The sequence below is a fragment of the Schistocerca serialis genome, chromosome 7, assembly GCF_023864345.2.
Source record: "Schistocerca serialis cubense isolate TAMUIC-IGC-003099 chromosome 7, iqSchSeri2.2, whole genome shotgun sequence".
In the NCBI taxonomy this organism is placed as follows: domain Eukaryota; kingdom Metazoa; phylum Arthropoda; class Insecta; order Orthoptera; family Acrididae; genus Schistocerca; species Schistocerca serialis.
The window spans coordinates 593,360,688-593,377,438 of record NC_064644.1 but is presented as its reverse complement, the minus strand read 5'-3'; the positions used below and the strand labels follow the sequence as shown (position 1 = coordinate 593,377,438).

Here is a 16,751-nt window from a genome sequence, read left to right as displayed (position 1 = left end):
TCCAATTCAACTTCAGAAATTGGTAATTGGTTTAAATCACTTATTCTTGTAGTGTATGGTTTTTCCTCTTGAGAAAAGTGTTTTCTCACATATTACCAAAGCATCTAGTTTTGGTTAATTTAAATACTTGTGGTATGAATGCCAGCAGTTCTATTCACAGATTTTGAATTCTCAGTTTTTCCTCAAATTCTTCTATCCCCAAAAATGTCCTATGTGTTTCCATATAATTCTATCCATTTATTGTCAGAAGTACACTTCTTGTGTCTTCGAGTGTAACTAAATCAACAAAATCTTCTCCCTCATTCTTGAGAAGATAACATAAACTGCAACCTCTTACTTCCAGTCACCTTCCATCTATAGCTCACATGTAGAGAAAATTACATTTCGTAATCCGCAGATTGCTTCTGTTTTAATATTCTCTAAAATCAGTAATTACTGGTAGGTAAACTTAGTTATCCAATACACAAATACATATTCCAGTGTTTGTCTACAGCAACCCAAAGAAAATGTAGCAGAAGACAGGATTTCCAAATCTCCTCTCCCTTAATAAGAATGCAGTGACTCAATTACTGCATGACCATACTCAGGTCCATTATGTATAGGTATATTAATGTCTGATAATGTCTCCACCAAACCTAGAATCTAGCAGCCCCCTTTATTATTAATTAACACTATCATCTTACCTCATAAAATTCTGTACAGTGTGTTGGCTGAACACACAATGCTGGAATGCTGGGGTAGCTGTTTGGCAGGTCGACTTGGGTGAGTGGTTGAGTCAGACGGAGTAGAGTGGAGTGGAGTGAGGAAGAAAGAGGAGGTAAGCAGGATGAAGGGTGGGGGAGGGGTAGCTGGCACTTCAGATGGAGGCATCAGGTGGGTTGGTTAGGAATGCAGGAGAGAAGGTAACAAGTGCACGGGTCAGGAATGTGACAATACAGGCACTGGACCAATTGAAATTGTGCACTCAGCAAACACGATGACTCGAAGACATGGATTGGGATGCAATGATAGGACAGAGGAAGGAGAAAACATAAAACTGAACAACAACAATGGTGAAATGATGTGTATTGGGAAAACACAAAACTCTCAATGGAAGAGAAAACAGCCATGCACAATCTCATAACAGACCCAATTTAATCATCTTCCCTGCAGACAAAGTGTCCACCACTGTTGTGATGAATAGCAGTGCTCACCAGCAGAAGACTTCTGACTCCCTCACCTACAAGCTCTGCCATAGGTATACTAGAAGTCCAACATAACTTCCAAACACTGATCAAATCCCTAAGCCAATTCCAGAATCTCTCTCCTGAACCCATCTCTCTCATCACCCCAATGACATCCCTGCACACCCACCTTCTACATGCCTCCCAAAATCGACGAACTGAACAATGCTTGATGCCACATTGTACCTGGTTACTGAGCTCCCACTAAAAGAATCTCCACTCTTGTTGGCTTACAGCTCCAACCAACTGCCCATATATCGGTATCAAAGATACAACCCACTTCCTTCACTGACTTCCTGCTATCCCCACCCATTACCACACAGATCACTACTCATCTCTGTTGATGCCACTTCCCTATACACCAAGGTCTCTCATGTCCACGTCCTTCCTAATATCAAATGTCCTCTCTCCCAAAGTTCTTCTGACTCCAAACCTACTACCTCTTTCTTTATACACTCTATCAATTACATTCCCATATACTATTACTTCTCCTTTGGGTGAGTGGGGGGAGGGAATTATAAAGTGTGATTCACCTGGCTCTACCGCTGTCACTTTTGCAACCCACAATGTTATAATTGGCGTTCATAAACCACACTTGAGATTTTTGTATTCTCTCATTTCTATGCATTATTAGTCTTACAAAAAAATTAACAGGACCTTTTCATAGGAGTTTTAATGTATTTAAATTTTGTGTTGGGATACTTTTTCATCTGAGGCTATAGTTTTTGAGTTAATTCAAGAAAAACGTACAAAAATAACCAAAAACAACCCCATTATCACACACAGCCCACACCTGCCATGGCCTGTTGCTGTCACACACTTATTCCACACCATTAGAGACAGTACCAACTTGTCATATACCACTTATACCAGCTCTGCTACAATTATTGCACAGAATTTTATGTGGGCATGACCATCAACCAGCTGTCAACGTGAAAAAAAAGGCCACTGCCAAACTGTGGCCAAGAACAGAGTTGATCACCTAGTGGCAGAATGTGCTGCCAAGCACAACATGCCTTAATTCAATGACTGCTTCACAACCCATGGCATCTGACCCATTCCTCCAGTACCAGCTTTTCTGAACTACACAGATCAGAATGATCCTTGCAACACATCCTTCACTCCTGTAATTCTCCTACCTTCAATCTCCGCTAACCCACTGCATGCACAGCCTCTACTCAATGGAATCCTCCCCTCCAACCCACACATGCAATTCACATAATCTTCTTTGTGCACTGCATGAACTCACCAGTCTGATGCCCATGTGCCATATTCCTATTCCATATCACTGCTGTTTCTCCCTTCCTCATTCCTAACCCCTGCTCGTTTCCTCCCATCTGACAACTACCGCTTCCCAACCCCTCATCTCACTTCCTACCTCTACCATCCCAATCAACTCAACTCCTCACCCCAGACTGTCTGCTGAACTGCAACCCCGGCTTTGCATGTTCAGATGACACAACGTAACAGCATAGGTGTGTGGGGGTGGGGAGGTTGGGGGGGGGGGGGGGGGGGAGGAGCTGAGGATGGCATGGAAGCTAATTGGATAAGTATGGTGACATGGGTGATGTGCAAAAATTATAAGATGGAAAGTAAGTAAAGGAAAATCTAGTGCTGAAATAGAAGAGGGAGCAGGAGTTACTGTAGATGATGACTGAATGACTCTATTGAGACCTAAAAATCAGCAGCTATCCCACATAAAAAGTAATGCTTACTTAGTTCACCAAGTGATAAATATATATATATATATATATCTCTTTTTCAGATTACACATTTGCAGACATTCAAAGGCTCTGACAGAATCACAAGCATCAAGCAACTTTACAAAAGCCAACAAGTCTTTGCTATTCCATTACTTACAAGATAAACATAGATCCTTGATGGATTATTTACACTAATGAAGTCAGCTCAAGCTTTTATAGTTGGTTATCTGTACTGACATATATATACTCTAAGTATTGCCAGTTTTAACACACAGAGACAGAGAAACAGTCCAAAATCTGCATGGGATATGATGTATCCCATATGCCAGAATGACTTAAAGGAAGCTGTAAGAGAGGAAAAAATGTAATGACTCACAATAGTGCAAATTTTCTGCAGTTTCAAAATTCAGCATAACATTCTGACACAGATCTAATGACTGTTCCCCTATCATAATATATTTTAAACCAGGCTTATTTAGCCTTCCATTCAACTTATCAAAATAATACAATGTCCACAACAACACTTTAGCACATAAGCTATGGTAACATATTGTTACAGCAATGACAACTTCACCATTTATATAAAACTGTTTACAAAATTCTTATAAGTACACCGAATTCCATTTTCAGCATTAACTTAATGCCGACCACTATCTCCCATAGAAAATATCACAGCTGCAATTATGAATTGACTAACAACATTAAATTGTAACAAGAGATTACCTCTTGTACTGAACATCATCAAACTGTTCACTCAAAATTCCACAAGATAAATTGTGAATACATGCAATGAATACTATATGTTCTCTTTGATCCATTCCTGTTAGAATTTGTTGGTCATTCTTATTTTCACCATGTTTTTATTCATTCAGAAGAATATTTAAGATAAATTCTAAATGCAATCGTAATCGCTCAACATCTTTAACATGACAAAGTAACATATCAAACAGACTGTTACAAGTGCATCAGTGTCATGATGTCTACGCAGTCTTTTTGTCAGAAGCATTTTTTTCTGGACCAATAAATACTATTAATTTGCTAGTGCATCAGATTGCAGAAAGTGGAGTTATATACTAATCTGATGGTATGAACACAACATATAATCACACTTTACAGGAATGGATTAAACAGTAGGAACTTCTAATACAATGATGGTTATGCTTTTCACCATTTTTCAATTCTTTTTCATTCTATGTCCCACATACCATATATTACTAAAGAGAGAAACCTCTTGCGTACACACATTTAAGTTGCTTCAAATACTCTCTGCTGACTTAAAACATTAAATGAAATTTGGTCAGCTTATGAAACACAATTTTCACAAGATTAATGCTAAATTAAATAATGTTAAAATCATTACTTCATTTGTCTTTCTAAACTTTATGAGAAATAATTTCCTTTTCAGTGCACAAGTAACACAACCTGAGAATCAGTTCAGCAGTCTTACAAAGAGCAACATTATCAAACAAATATAGTTCATTCCACAGAGTAATAATACAGCAACTTTACTGATCATGCCTGAACCATGGCTGTTTAACAAAAATCAGAAGAGACTAATACCAAGTCACAAAGCAAAAACATGATATAACATTTTAACACTCTATAATGTCCTTTACAGAAAAGGACTGCAAAACAAAAGCAACATTCAGTAACAGTTTCTGAGTATTGCTACACCTACTTCATTACCTTTCCCTGAACATCCTTGTTTAACAAGAAAGCAACAAAAAGTTTCAAAACAGCAAGTAAAACAAAATGTTTGAAAATGACCATAATAAAAGACACAGTCTAAGAATATTAGATTTTTAAGCGTATCCAGAAGTGTTCGTGTGAGCACATGATCACTGACAAGGCAAGGAAGAAATAAAAGGAACAGTGAAAAAAGGTCTTATATGTTATAAAATGCCAGAATGTTAAGAACTGCACAATAAGCATTCTTATAGCAAGTCTTTTATATGAACAAAAATTTCATGTGATTTTTTTTTTTCTGTCCTTCATTTGGGTTCCCTCTCTTATGAGTGGTGTATCATCTTCAGTAAAATTAATTAAAACCAAACAACTGCATCCTATATTTCAGTAGAAGGGAAGGATAAGAAAAAGAAGGGAGTGGTGAAGAAAGGAAACAGAGAAAAGTCACAACCATCCTAAAACTAGATGTAACTAAGCAACTGGACATTTGCTTCAACAAAGCAAGAAAGAAATGCAAACACATCGAGCAATGAACTTCATAGGAGATGTGTAGTACGTATTTAGATAACAGACTTTTTTCCATCAGCTTTTACCTATTAATGCATGGAACTGCACAAACTGCTGACAAGTATCTCAACAATCTGCAAAAGCAAGTTAACACCACATTTCAAGCCAGGTGTCACTAGTTTTCGTGATTTCATCTTAGCAACAGAATACAAACCTACTTTATGAAAACAACCAAGCAACTAAACACAGATGAATACTACATACTGTGCTAATAGATTCCTTTTCACTCCAAGACCACCGGACAAGTAATTAAAGAATAAAATTATTTTATAGTTGGTGAAACTTATGTTCTGATATTTATATGGACTTAGATGTGGACACTACTCATCATGTAATAAGCCTTTATAATTCCTAGGTTCAGATGAAATTAAAATGCACTTTTAAACTTTGTAAGAGGGTGAAAGGCAATGACATGGAAAACAATGAAATTTGTCATATTAGTGTTCCACTCTAAAAAGGATCCAAAACAGATACAAAAATTGTTATTAACATGCCAACAGCTGGAACTACAGTCATGACATACAGATGAATGTAGCAAGATATTTGCCAAGATACGTACACTTCCTGCAAATCAAACACAATCAAATGAGTTTACGTGCCTCATCAAAAGGTAGGATTCAGTCCCAGTGGGTATCACATTATCCTCTGAAAAGGAATAAGCAGTACACGCTACAGACGTAGACGGGACAGTATAAGGTACCAACCTATATCCTTCTTACCGTTTTGCAATAATTCATTGCACAAAAAGAGATAATTAAACAATTTGTAAAAGCACATTTCAGATGATTATAAATACTGTCAGTTAAGTAGTACCAGTAGCAGATTCTGATCCCTTTTCAGAAAAGGGATGATAATAACAGTACTTAACTGTGAAGAAGAGCAGTGACACTAACATGACACATCTCTACCCTTTCTGTGATGATAACACCACCACTTGTTAAAACCGTAACCTATATAAATTAAATTTTCTGAAAAATATGAAAGGTATAAAATGTCACTGTGCAGCACAAATACTTTGATGCCTGTGTATTGAAAAATTAAATTGAAGTTAAATTGGTATAATTATACAGGAAGTAATATTAATATTGATCCAAAATGGCCAGTAGTTAAAATGTAGCCACAATCATAAAAAAGGATCCACATCAAGCCTCCTTTGCAACATGGATGTCAAACACAAGCAATCTGGATGTCAAATAATGAGGGCTGACTAGTATTTTTCTCTAAGGAAAGAAAAAAGATTAAATACATCAATAAAATATCATAACAAATTTTGTGTGTGTGTGTGTGTGTGTGTGTGTGTGTGTGTGTGTGTGTGTGTGTAGGAATATTGACATCAGACACTGGTTGTATGACAAACATTGACTATAATCGAAGGAGCAACCTTAACACTTCCAGTTGTTTCAGTGGTTATGAATACACATTGTACAATAAATTAAAAAATATGAAAATAATATTTCTAGAGAACAGGAAAACAGTGAAAGATCTTTACACACATATCAAGAAAGCAGTATAAATATTCATGCAAAGACTAAGTTTGCATAACACTATCACAAATATCTTCAGTGATACTGTGGTAATCATTTCAGATATTTACTTCATTTGTCACACCATTCTTCTGGCAATATCAGAGTACATCAACACTTCTTCTGCTGTATAGCTTATATGCATACTTTCACAAGGAACAAAAATTATTTGCAAAGGAACTAATGAACCTCTTAGGGACTGAAAGTCTTACTTCATATCTCAGATGTCTTTGGGTTCACTTCTAGTGATCTTGCCACTATACTACCATCATTTAGCAGTCCACTTATATAGTATGTGATTAAGTAAAACTTTTAAAAACAGAGTATCCACAAACGATTTGCCCCATTTATTATATACTCCAGTACCATTAAAGCAATTATGGAAGTGAAATACACAATGAGGTTGGCAGTAGCAACATTTCATTTCACCTGCAGGTTTTGGCTGTCTTTTTTATGAGATAAGATGTTCAAGTGCCTGATCTCTGTCATTGTTACAGTTTGCCAGAGCTTCGGCAACACGGTCCTCAGGAAATCCTAGGTCAAGAAGCTGTGTTGTGGCCTCCAAACAACGTTCAGCTTCTTTCAGATCACATTCATTCACCGTCAGTGCTCGTTCTGCCCTATCTCCTGGATACCCTCTCTCCTCCAGTGCTTGCACCAATAACAGGAACTCAACCATCTATAAAACAGAACTGCTGTTAGTGATGACTAACCAACTTAACCAACTAACAAATAAATAAATTAAATACTTCAAACCATGAGATATTATTGTAAGGTGTAATAATGACAGTCAACGTATGTATGAAGAATTATCTGTATAATTCTTTAATCTGCCTGTTCCAAAATACTGTTCACAGCCAGAGGATTTACCACTCAAATTGTGAATACAAATATTCTTCTGCAAAAAGCATAGTAGCATATGCAGAAAACCAACATACAGAGAACTAAGAAATAAAAATCTCCTTCAAATTAAATTTTTAGGTTTTTACTATCAAAAAGAGAAAATTTTGAGGAAGAAGCAAGTGATCTGAGACTGTTTTCAACCAGTTACAGATAGATCTCAGTTAAGTGTGCAACTTGGCATGCATCAGACGTACATACTTCAAACACTCTTGGAATGAACTGAAATTCCAACCTAGGATCATTACACTCTTTCCCATTTTCAATTGACTGTCTCATCAAACTTGTCATAAAATATAAATATTATAAAAGTAATTATTTTAATAAATATTTATTTAGAGATGGTGATCTTTTGGAGGGCTCACTACTTGCATACTTGTTTCTTTGAACACTAAACATATTTTGAGGATTATTCCCTGAGCAAAATACAATTTCTTGTTTTTCCTCTCTTTATCCTTACACGCTTTGGTTATATAACACAATCATGTTTACCACTACCACTGACTGTTCATGTTGCTTCCTGTCTTGCACAGATTGCCATCTGCAATTTTGTCGTTGGCGGTATTGGTTTTCAGATTGTCACAACTCTGTAAACCATATTCACAACACAAGAGTTTCAATGCTTTTTGGTTATCCAGTAGTCACGAAAGCACTCTGTGGTGGATGACAGAGAGTACATAAATTCAGAACAGCAGCAAATGTAGATGCACAGAAGTAATCTCCTTAATGCTTTACTTACAGAGCTAGCAACTGGTAACAGGAAAATCATTAGGCAGCAGTTCTGAAACCTCTCCGAGCTAAACATAGTCATGCACATAAGAACTAACACATGTTGTCTTCTTTCTTTTATGGCATCTTTTTCCAGCAGTCATAGCTATACAAATTGTCCATTAAACTGATTTTTGTGATTGTAAGAAAAGTCTTATTATGACCAAAGGTATTTCACTTTAAAATAAAGCATCTTCAGTGGTCACTGCAACAATATGGCCTTTCTTAGAAATTTGTTTGCTAGGATCATGAATAATTATTATGCTTTGGATATCGACTATAAACAGAATTAAGTAATTATTGTTACTCAAGCCCAAGCCCCCCTATACTTCTACACACGTTACGTAGATTTTAGCACACATCACTTTCACTAACACTAACAATAATAATTTAACACTGTTTATAGAAGACAGTGAAAGCATAAGAACTACTTGTGATCCTAGCAAACAAAATTGTAAGAAACAACACATTGTTGCAGTGACCACTGAATGGGCTTTAAAGTAAAGTGATACACATTTAATCATAAGAGACTTTTATTACAGTTGCAAAAGTCGGTGTTAACCTATATAACTCAAATAAGAATTAAGTTTTGATGAAATTCAAAATTTTCATACATATGTTGTGCTTCATACTTCTAACATACAATAAAATACTTTAGGTCTTTCCGCCAATCTCATGAAAAAGGAAACAGCCTAAGACATACATCATTTTAAAAATGTCACCTAAGGACAACAACCATTGTGTCTTGTAATACATAAACTATCTGAGACTCTCAATTACACTTTACTTTTCAACTTTATGAAAACTGGGGGGATCAAATGACGAATTTACAGTGGTAGAAGTTGGAAAAAGTTACAGCTATTGAAAATGGTTAAAGGGAAACCTCATTAATTCCTATTTCTACTTTGTTCAGAACAGTTCCTTGAATTATTGGTTTGATGTGGGCCGCCACAAATTCCTCTCCTGTGCCAACTTCTTCATCTCAGAGTAGCACTTGCAACCGATGTACTCAAATTATTTGTTGGATGTATTTCAATTTCTGTTTTCCTCTACAGTTTTTACCCTCTACAGCTCTCTCTGGTACCATGGAAGTTATTCCATGATGCTGTACCAGATGTCATACCATCCTGTCCCTTCTGCTTGTCAGCATTTTCCATATATTCCTCCTCACTCCTTACCTTATCAGCCTACCTAATTTTTGACAGTCTTCTGTAGCACCACATCTCAAATTCTTCATTTGTCTTCTGTGCCGGTTTTCCCACAGTCCATATTTCACTACCATAAAACGTTATGCTCGAAATGTACATTCTCAGAAATTTCTTCCTCAAATTAAGGCCTATGTTTTATACTAGTAGACTTCTCTTGGTCACAAATGCCTTTTTTGCCAAAGTTCATCTGCTTTTTATGTTCTCCTTGCTATGTCTGTCATAGGTTATTTTGCTGTCTAGGTAGCGTAATTCCTTAGCTTCATCTACTTCTTGATCATCAAACGTGATGTTAAGTTTCTTGCCATTCTTATTTCCAGTACTTCACATAACTTTCGTCTTTCTTCAATTTACTCTTAATCCACATGCTGTACTCATTTATACCATTCTACATCCTACATCTATACTCTGCAAACCACCATTAGGTGCATGGCAGAGAGTATATCCCGTTGTACCAGTTATAAGGGTTTCTTCCTGTTCCATTCATATATGGAGTGCGAAAGAATGACTGTTTGAATACCTCTTAGAGAACTGTAGTAGGTTCCTAGAGACACTAAAGCTAGTTCTGGAAACTTTGTTAATAGGCTTTTTCATGATAGTTTATGTCTATCTTCAAAAGGCTTCCAGTTCAGTTCCCTCAGTATCTCTGTTCCACTCTACCACAGATTAAACAAACCTGTGACCATTCATGCTGTTCTCCTCTGTGTACATTCAATATCCCCCATTAGTCCTCTCTGATACGGGCCCACACACTTGAGCAATATTCTAGAACTGGTCATCCCCCACCACTCCGCTTTATTTATTTATTTATTTATTTTTTGGTTGGTGCTTTAGGGTGTAAAACTGCTAAGATTGCAAGTGCCCATATCGTAAGAAAACACAAGCGATAAATAAAAACCTGAGGCGAAAAAGGCAAAAACCCAATCAAGCAACTTTAAAAGAGGAGCTGCTAAGGACAAAGACATCCCTACAGAAAATTTCTCAGAATATCGTGAAATGGCAGAGGTCCCCACCAGGGGGATCAAATTTGCTTTGCAATGCCACTGCGGAAAATAAAAAGTGAGACACGATCAACAAAACACACATCATCATCTGCTAAAACATCTGACAAAGTAGACACCAAGCATAGATGTGAACATAAATATTTAAAAAACAGGCACTGGGTCAGAAAGCGGTACACCATCAAAGGCAGAGAGCAGTACGCAGAGTGTGGGACATGGTCACCCCTTAACAAATGGCATTGACTAAAATGACAGTGTCAGACAGGAGCCGGGCTAGAATGACCTCCTCGTGATATGAGGGCCTAGGGGAAGTCGACCATACTATTGGGAGAGATTTAATGTCCCGGAGTTTGTTCCCCAGGAGAGAAGACCATTGTGCACTCCAAAAGGAACCTGTATCATGCCGACACACAGCAACACAAAGATCATTCATGGGAACAGAATGACTAGCAAGCTGAGGAAGAGAGCTGCAGCCTTTGCAGCAGCACCAGAAGCCTCATTCCCTGGCACGCCACCATGGCCAGGAATCCACACATACACCACGTTGGCTCCAAAGGGTGAACTGAGTACAGTATGCGACAGCTCTGATGAGTACTGAGAGAATCCAAACAAATGACTAAATTTTGAAGCCTGTGACGCCAGACGTACTGGTTGGCCTGATGAAGGTCATAGAGCTTTGTGGTAAAAAAAATCTAGCAATAGTCAAAATAGCATCACCAAGTACAAAGACACACCTAACACAATGGTTGGTCTTGGAACTGTTGGTGTAGACGAAAACACTGTCCCCAATCTGCATACGAAGTGCAAGAAACTCACTACAATACACCAGGCCAGGACTGGTGTCCTTAGGAAGCAAATGGAATCCAAAATGAACACATACCTTGTCAAGAAGCCAGGCCAGTGTAGAGCTCACACCCATGGGGAACGTGGCAGGAAGCGTAAAGATACGCAGTGAACTCCTGGAGTCAACAGAGACAACAGGCAAAGCCCATATGGTGGTCTAGAGAATGATCAAAAAGAGTATAGGATGGGTGACTGGGCACAGAAGACAGACAGCTCATGTGTCTGAGGAGAACATCCTGCTGGTAGGGCAACAGTAAGTCAGCAGTCTCAACATAAAGACTCTCAATGAGACTAGTACAGAGGGCACCAGTGGCTAAATGTATTCCGTTATGGTGGATGGCATTAAGACGACGTACGATAGACTGACATGCACATAAATATACAATACATCCACAATCCAGTTTCGAACGGACAAGGGACTGGTATAAATGGAGGAGGATGGTCCGATCTGCTCCCCACAAGGTACCACCAGAAGTTCATACAGACAGTGGAAAACCAGAAGCCATTGCTGATGCTCCATGAGTGAAGATGATCGAGACACCACTGATGACGCCGTTCATGTAGACAGGTTCATTCTGAGAGCTGCAATAGATCGCAAAGTCATCAATGAAAAGAGAGCTTGAGATACCTGGCGGGGAACAACCCATAATAGGGTTAATGGCACGGCAATTACGACCACGCCGAGCACAGAACTCTGATGCACCCAGTTCTCTTGAATAAAAGTATCTAAAAGAGTCAAGCTCACGTGTACCTTAAAAACAATGCTTGATTTGTGCATAATACTGAGGATACTGTCTCCAAATCAAAAAATGACCACAGTCTGGCACTTCCACAAAAAATTGTTCATAATATGACAAGATGACAAGAGGATCAACTGCAGTGTGGTGCCTACAGTATCTACATTGGGCATTAGTGAGGAGGTTCTGAGGCTCGAGCCACCACACCATTTGACTATTAATCATACGTTCCACCACCTTGCAGACGCTACTGGTGAGGGAAATTGGGTTGTAGTTTGAAGTAAAATGTTTGTCCTCACCAGGCATGGGAATGACAATGGCCTCACACCAGCGATTGGAAAATGTGTCATCTGTCCAACTGGGTTACATGTATGGAGGAGAATGCGTAGACCCTTAGGAGATAGGTGTTGCAACATCAGAATGTGAATGCCATCTGGTTCTGGAGCAGATGACTGGGACGAAGTTAGTGCATGTTTAAACTCCTTCATAATAAAAGCAGTATTATAACATTCACGATTCTGGGAGGAGAAAGATATTGTTCTTCTCTCCATTGCCCATTTCAGAGGGATGAAGGCAGGATGGTAGTGGGTGAAACTCAAAATATCTGCAAAATACAGACTCAAAGTGTCTGAGATACCATTGTTCACTATGGTCAGACCAGGAACCGGGAAATAAACTGTGGTTCCTGAAAGTCAATGCGTTTACCCCAAACAACTGAAGAGAGCGTAAAACTGTTAAAACAACTTTGAAAAGAAAGCCAACTAGGTTTTTCACTATCCCTGAAAATGCGGCAACACTGTGCATGTATCTGTTTATAACAGATACAGTTTGCCATTGTGGGATGGCATCTAAAAAAGTGCAGAGCTTGTCTCCACATGTGGATTGCATCGTCGTATGCCTCAGTCCACCAGGGGATGGGGGCATGTCACGGCGAGGAAGAGGTAAGAGGTATGGAAAATTCTGTGGCAGTAAGGACTGCATTTGTAAGGTCATCAATGCAGGGGAAATGGTGTTCACTGAAAGTAGCCAGTTAGGAGCAAAGCTGCCAGTCAGTTTTGTTAAGCTGCCCGTTGGTTGGATGCACAGATGGGATAGGCATTATCAAATGAATGAGGCAAGTGCAATTGTTACTCGGGTGTGTGTCGGAGAGAACAGACCACCCGAGATGATGAGCAAGCTGAGCAGTGCAGATCAAAAAGTCCAAATGGGAAAAGGAGTGTGTGGAATCAGAGAGAAATGTGGGTGTACCTGTGTTCAAACAGATTAGACTGAGCTGGCTAAAGATATCTACTAGTAGAGAGCCTCTCAGACAGGGGTGTTGAGATCCCCTAAGGGGACAGTGGGCGCTGAAGTCACCGAGCAACAAAAAGAGAGGAGGAAGTTGAGCAATAACTTGCAAAATGTCTGCCACAGTGACAGCAGAAGACAAGGTTGAGTAAACGTTGCAAAGAGAGAAGGTGAAACTGGGAAGGTAAAGATGGAGAGCAACAGCTTGAAGCTGGGTGTGCCAGGAAATGGTGTGACTACAGACATCATCTCGAATTAGCAATGTGACTCACCCACATGCCGGAGTCCCTGCCTCTGGGGGTAGGTCAAAATGGACTGGAGTGAACTGCCGGAGGTGAAAGTGATCATGAGAATGTAATTTTGTTTCCTGGAGGCAGAAAACTGCTGGACAGTATCTGATGCTGTGAATATTCCATTGGAGAATAAACATATCCAATGATAGACAGGAGGTGGTCAAATAAGGGGGCAGTAACTGTGGTGGCTGCCAAGTGCCAGAATTTGAACATGCACAATGACCAGGTTCAGAGGCTGGAGGATCTTCATCTATTAGTTTGACAGAAGTGTCTGTAATCACCTCCAGTTGGCCAGTGAACTAGTTGTTGGCAGTGCGTCCTGGTGAAATGAAGGTCAGCCAGGTGAGGGTATCGAATGGTGACACTGTTGATGAAGAACATCGAGGTGGGCAAATGGAAGATCGTTTGCCTTTGTTTGACTGGTTAAAACCTTAGTGTTTGTCAGGTGCAGACCCAGACATTGCCTGGCTAGATGTGCGCACAAAGTCATTGTACGGAACTACTAATTTTTTAATTTCCATGTTCCTGTTTGCGAGGCATGTAATTTCGCTGGTGCAGGCAGAGGTTTGTTGGTATGGTGTGCACCCATAGCAGGTGAAGACAAGGACGTGAGCTTGGAGCTGGACAATTTCAAAACTAGGCACTAAACTGGAAATCGCAAGTCTGCATAGCCATCTCCTTCATAGCTCGGAGTGTAGTTAGAACTGTGCTACAATTGCCAGTGGGTGGTGTACAATGTTTGTGGCTAGCCAATATTTTCTGTGTAATACGAATAGGAATCTTGTTCTTCACCTGGATCTCCTGAACGGCTCTCTCATTGAGGTAGATTGGACAGTCACATGAGGAAGCAGCATGATCACCCTTGTAGTTGATACAGTGAGGAGGAGGAAGAGGAGACACGCACCCTCATGAGCATCCATGCCACTGGTTATGGATTTGGCTGCATTTTCACAAGATTCATGGGTGTGGTTGTAGCACTGAGATTTATAGCAATGCGTGGGATTCAGGATATATGGTCTGACAGTAACGGCTTTGGAGCCACCATTAACTTTTGATGGAAGTACCACATGGTCAAATGTGAGGAAAAGAATATGGGTTGGCACTAATTCTTTATCAACTCTTTTCATGACACAGTGAACTGCAGTGACTCCCTGTCAGTGAGATAGGCTGTTATTTCAGCCTCGGTCAGGCCATCAAGTAGCCAAGTGTATATGACAACATGGGAGGAGTTCAGAGTGTGGTGGGCCTCTACTTCAACAGGAGAGCTGTGAAGATGTGTTGCATTAAGCAGTTTCTGTGCCTGAAAAGCTCTATCCATCGCCAAAAGCAAAGTCCCATAACTGCAATCTAAAGTACGTTTTCACAGGACCCCTTCTGTATAACAAACTGATTAACTGTTATGAAATTGTGACCGTCTTCCATGCGCAACACCACCGAGGTATTGGGGTGCAGGCGGGAGAGCTGTCTATTCTTTCATCTCAACCCATTTACGTTTGTGAGATGAGGGACTTACTGCAGAGAAATCCCCCATGATTTCCAGTGTTTCCAATGTCACACTCATTCCTGCTGCCCCCACCCCTCAAGGCAAGGGGAGGGGGGGGGGGGGGGGGAGGGGAGGCTCACCTGCCTTAGGTGATAGCCCACACTTCAGGTCACACCTCCCAGACTCCACAGAGGGTTCAATTGCCATAGAGGGAGGTTCCAGCTCAGGCAATCACCCCTCCCTGGGCCTGGCCTATACCAGGGGGAATGAACGGGTCCTACTTGTCGAACTGGGGCTGGGAATCATGTGTTGCCCAGTCACCTTTTATGCATCAAATGTTTGGGTTTGCCTTCTTGGACGCACATGAAGGAAGAAAAAAGTAAGGAAAAAAGAGACTACAAATGCCAAAGCAGAGAAAGGGTAAGAAAAGGATGGACTAGGAAAGAAAGATGGATGGACAGGATGAAACCATACACAGTTTTACCAAGAACTTTGGTTTCCTGAAGAAGGCACATGACTCATTCCCCAAGGGATGGGAAAGGAACAGGAGGGGGATAGACAATGCAGCACGGAAAGGGAAGTAGCACTGCAAAGGCTGGGGCCCTGTGGTAGCCAAGCACGTACTCACCAAAGAGTGGCGAGCCCCATGGGGTAGAACTGGTCGCATGAGTGATTTGTAAGCAATCTCCTTTGTAGGTTGATTGCACTTCCCCAATATTCTACCAATAAAGCGACATCTACCACATGCTTTACCCACGACTGAAACTATGTGCTCATTCCATTTCACACCCTCACAAAGTGTTACACACAGCTATGTGTACAAGTTGGCTGATTCCAACAGTGATTCAGTGATACTCTGCTTTTTCATTTTGTAAAGTGCCCAATTTTACATTTCTTAACATTTAAAGCAAGTTGTCAATCTCTGCAATACTTTGAAATCTTATCAAGATCTGACTGAATATTTATGCAACTTCTTTCTGATATTACTTCATTATACACAACTGCATCACCTGGAAAAGGTGTGATTTTACTATTAATATTGTCTGCGAGGCCACCACAACGTGAACAACAAGAGCCCCAAAACACTTCCCTCGGACACACGCGAAGCTATTTCTACATCTGAAAATGACTCTTCATCCTAGATAACATGCTGCATCCTCCCTTCCAAAATGTCCTCAATCCAGTCACAAATTTCCCTTGATACCCCATGTGATTGTACTTTTGACAATAATCATAGGTGTGGTATTGAGTCAAATGCTTTTCGGAAATCAAGAAATACAGCACCTACCTGACAGCCTTGATCCAAAGCTTTCAATACATAATGTGAGAAAAGTGCGAGTTGGTTTTCATATGGTCGATGTTTTAGAAATCCATGCTTGTTGGCACTGAGGAGATCATTCTGTTCAAGATACCTAATTATGTTTGAGCTCAGAATATGTTCTCAGATTATACAACAAATCGATGTCAAGGGTACTGAACAGCAGTTTTGTGGATCACTTCTACTACCCTTCTCATAGATGGGTGTGACCTAC

At 39.8% G+C, this 16,751-nt stretch overlaps 1 protein-coding gene across 3 annotated transcripts in view; it reads right to left on the bottom strand.

Moving 5' to 3' along the window:
- Positions 1 to 1,110: 1,110 nt before the first annotated feature.
- Positions 1,111 to 16,751, bottom strand: part of LOC126412220 (probable basic-leucine zipper transcription factor Q) — a 104,635-nt gene continuing 88,994 nt past the window's right edge. For all 3 annotated transcript variants that reach the window (XM_050081707.1, XM_050081708.1, XM_050081709.1), the window contains one exon: positions 1,111 to 7,381. In XM_050081707.1, coding sequence (XP_049937664.1) covers positions 7,154 to 7,381 — 228 coding nt within the window. In that variant the 3' untranslated portion in view covers positions 1,111 to 7,153. The remainder of the gene's footprint in view (positions 7,382 to 16,751) is intronic.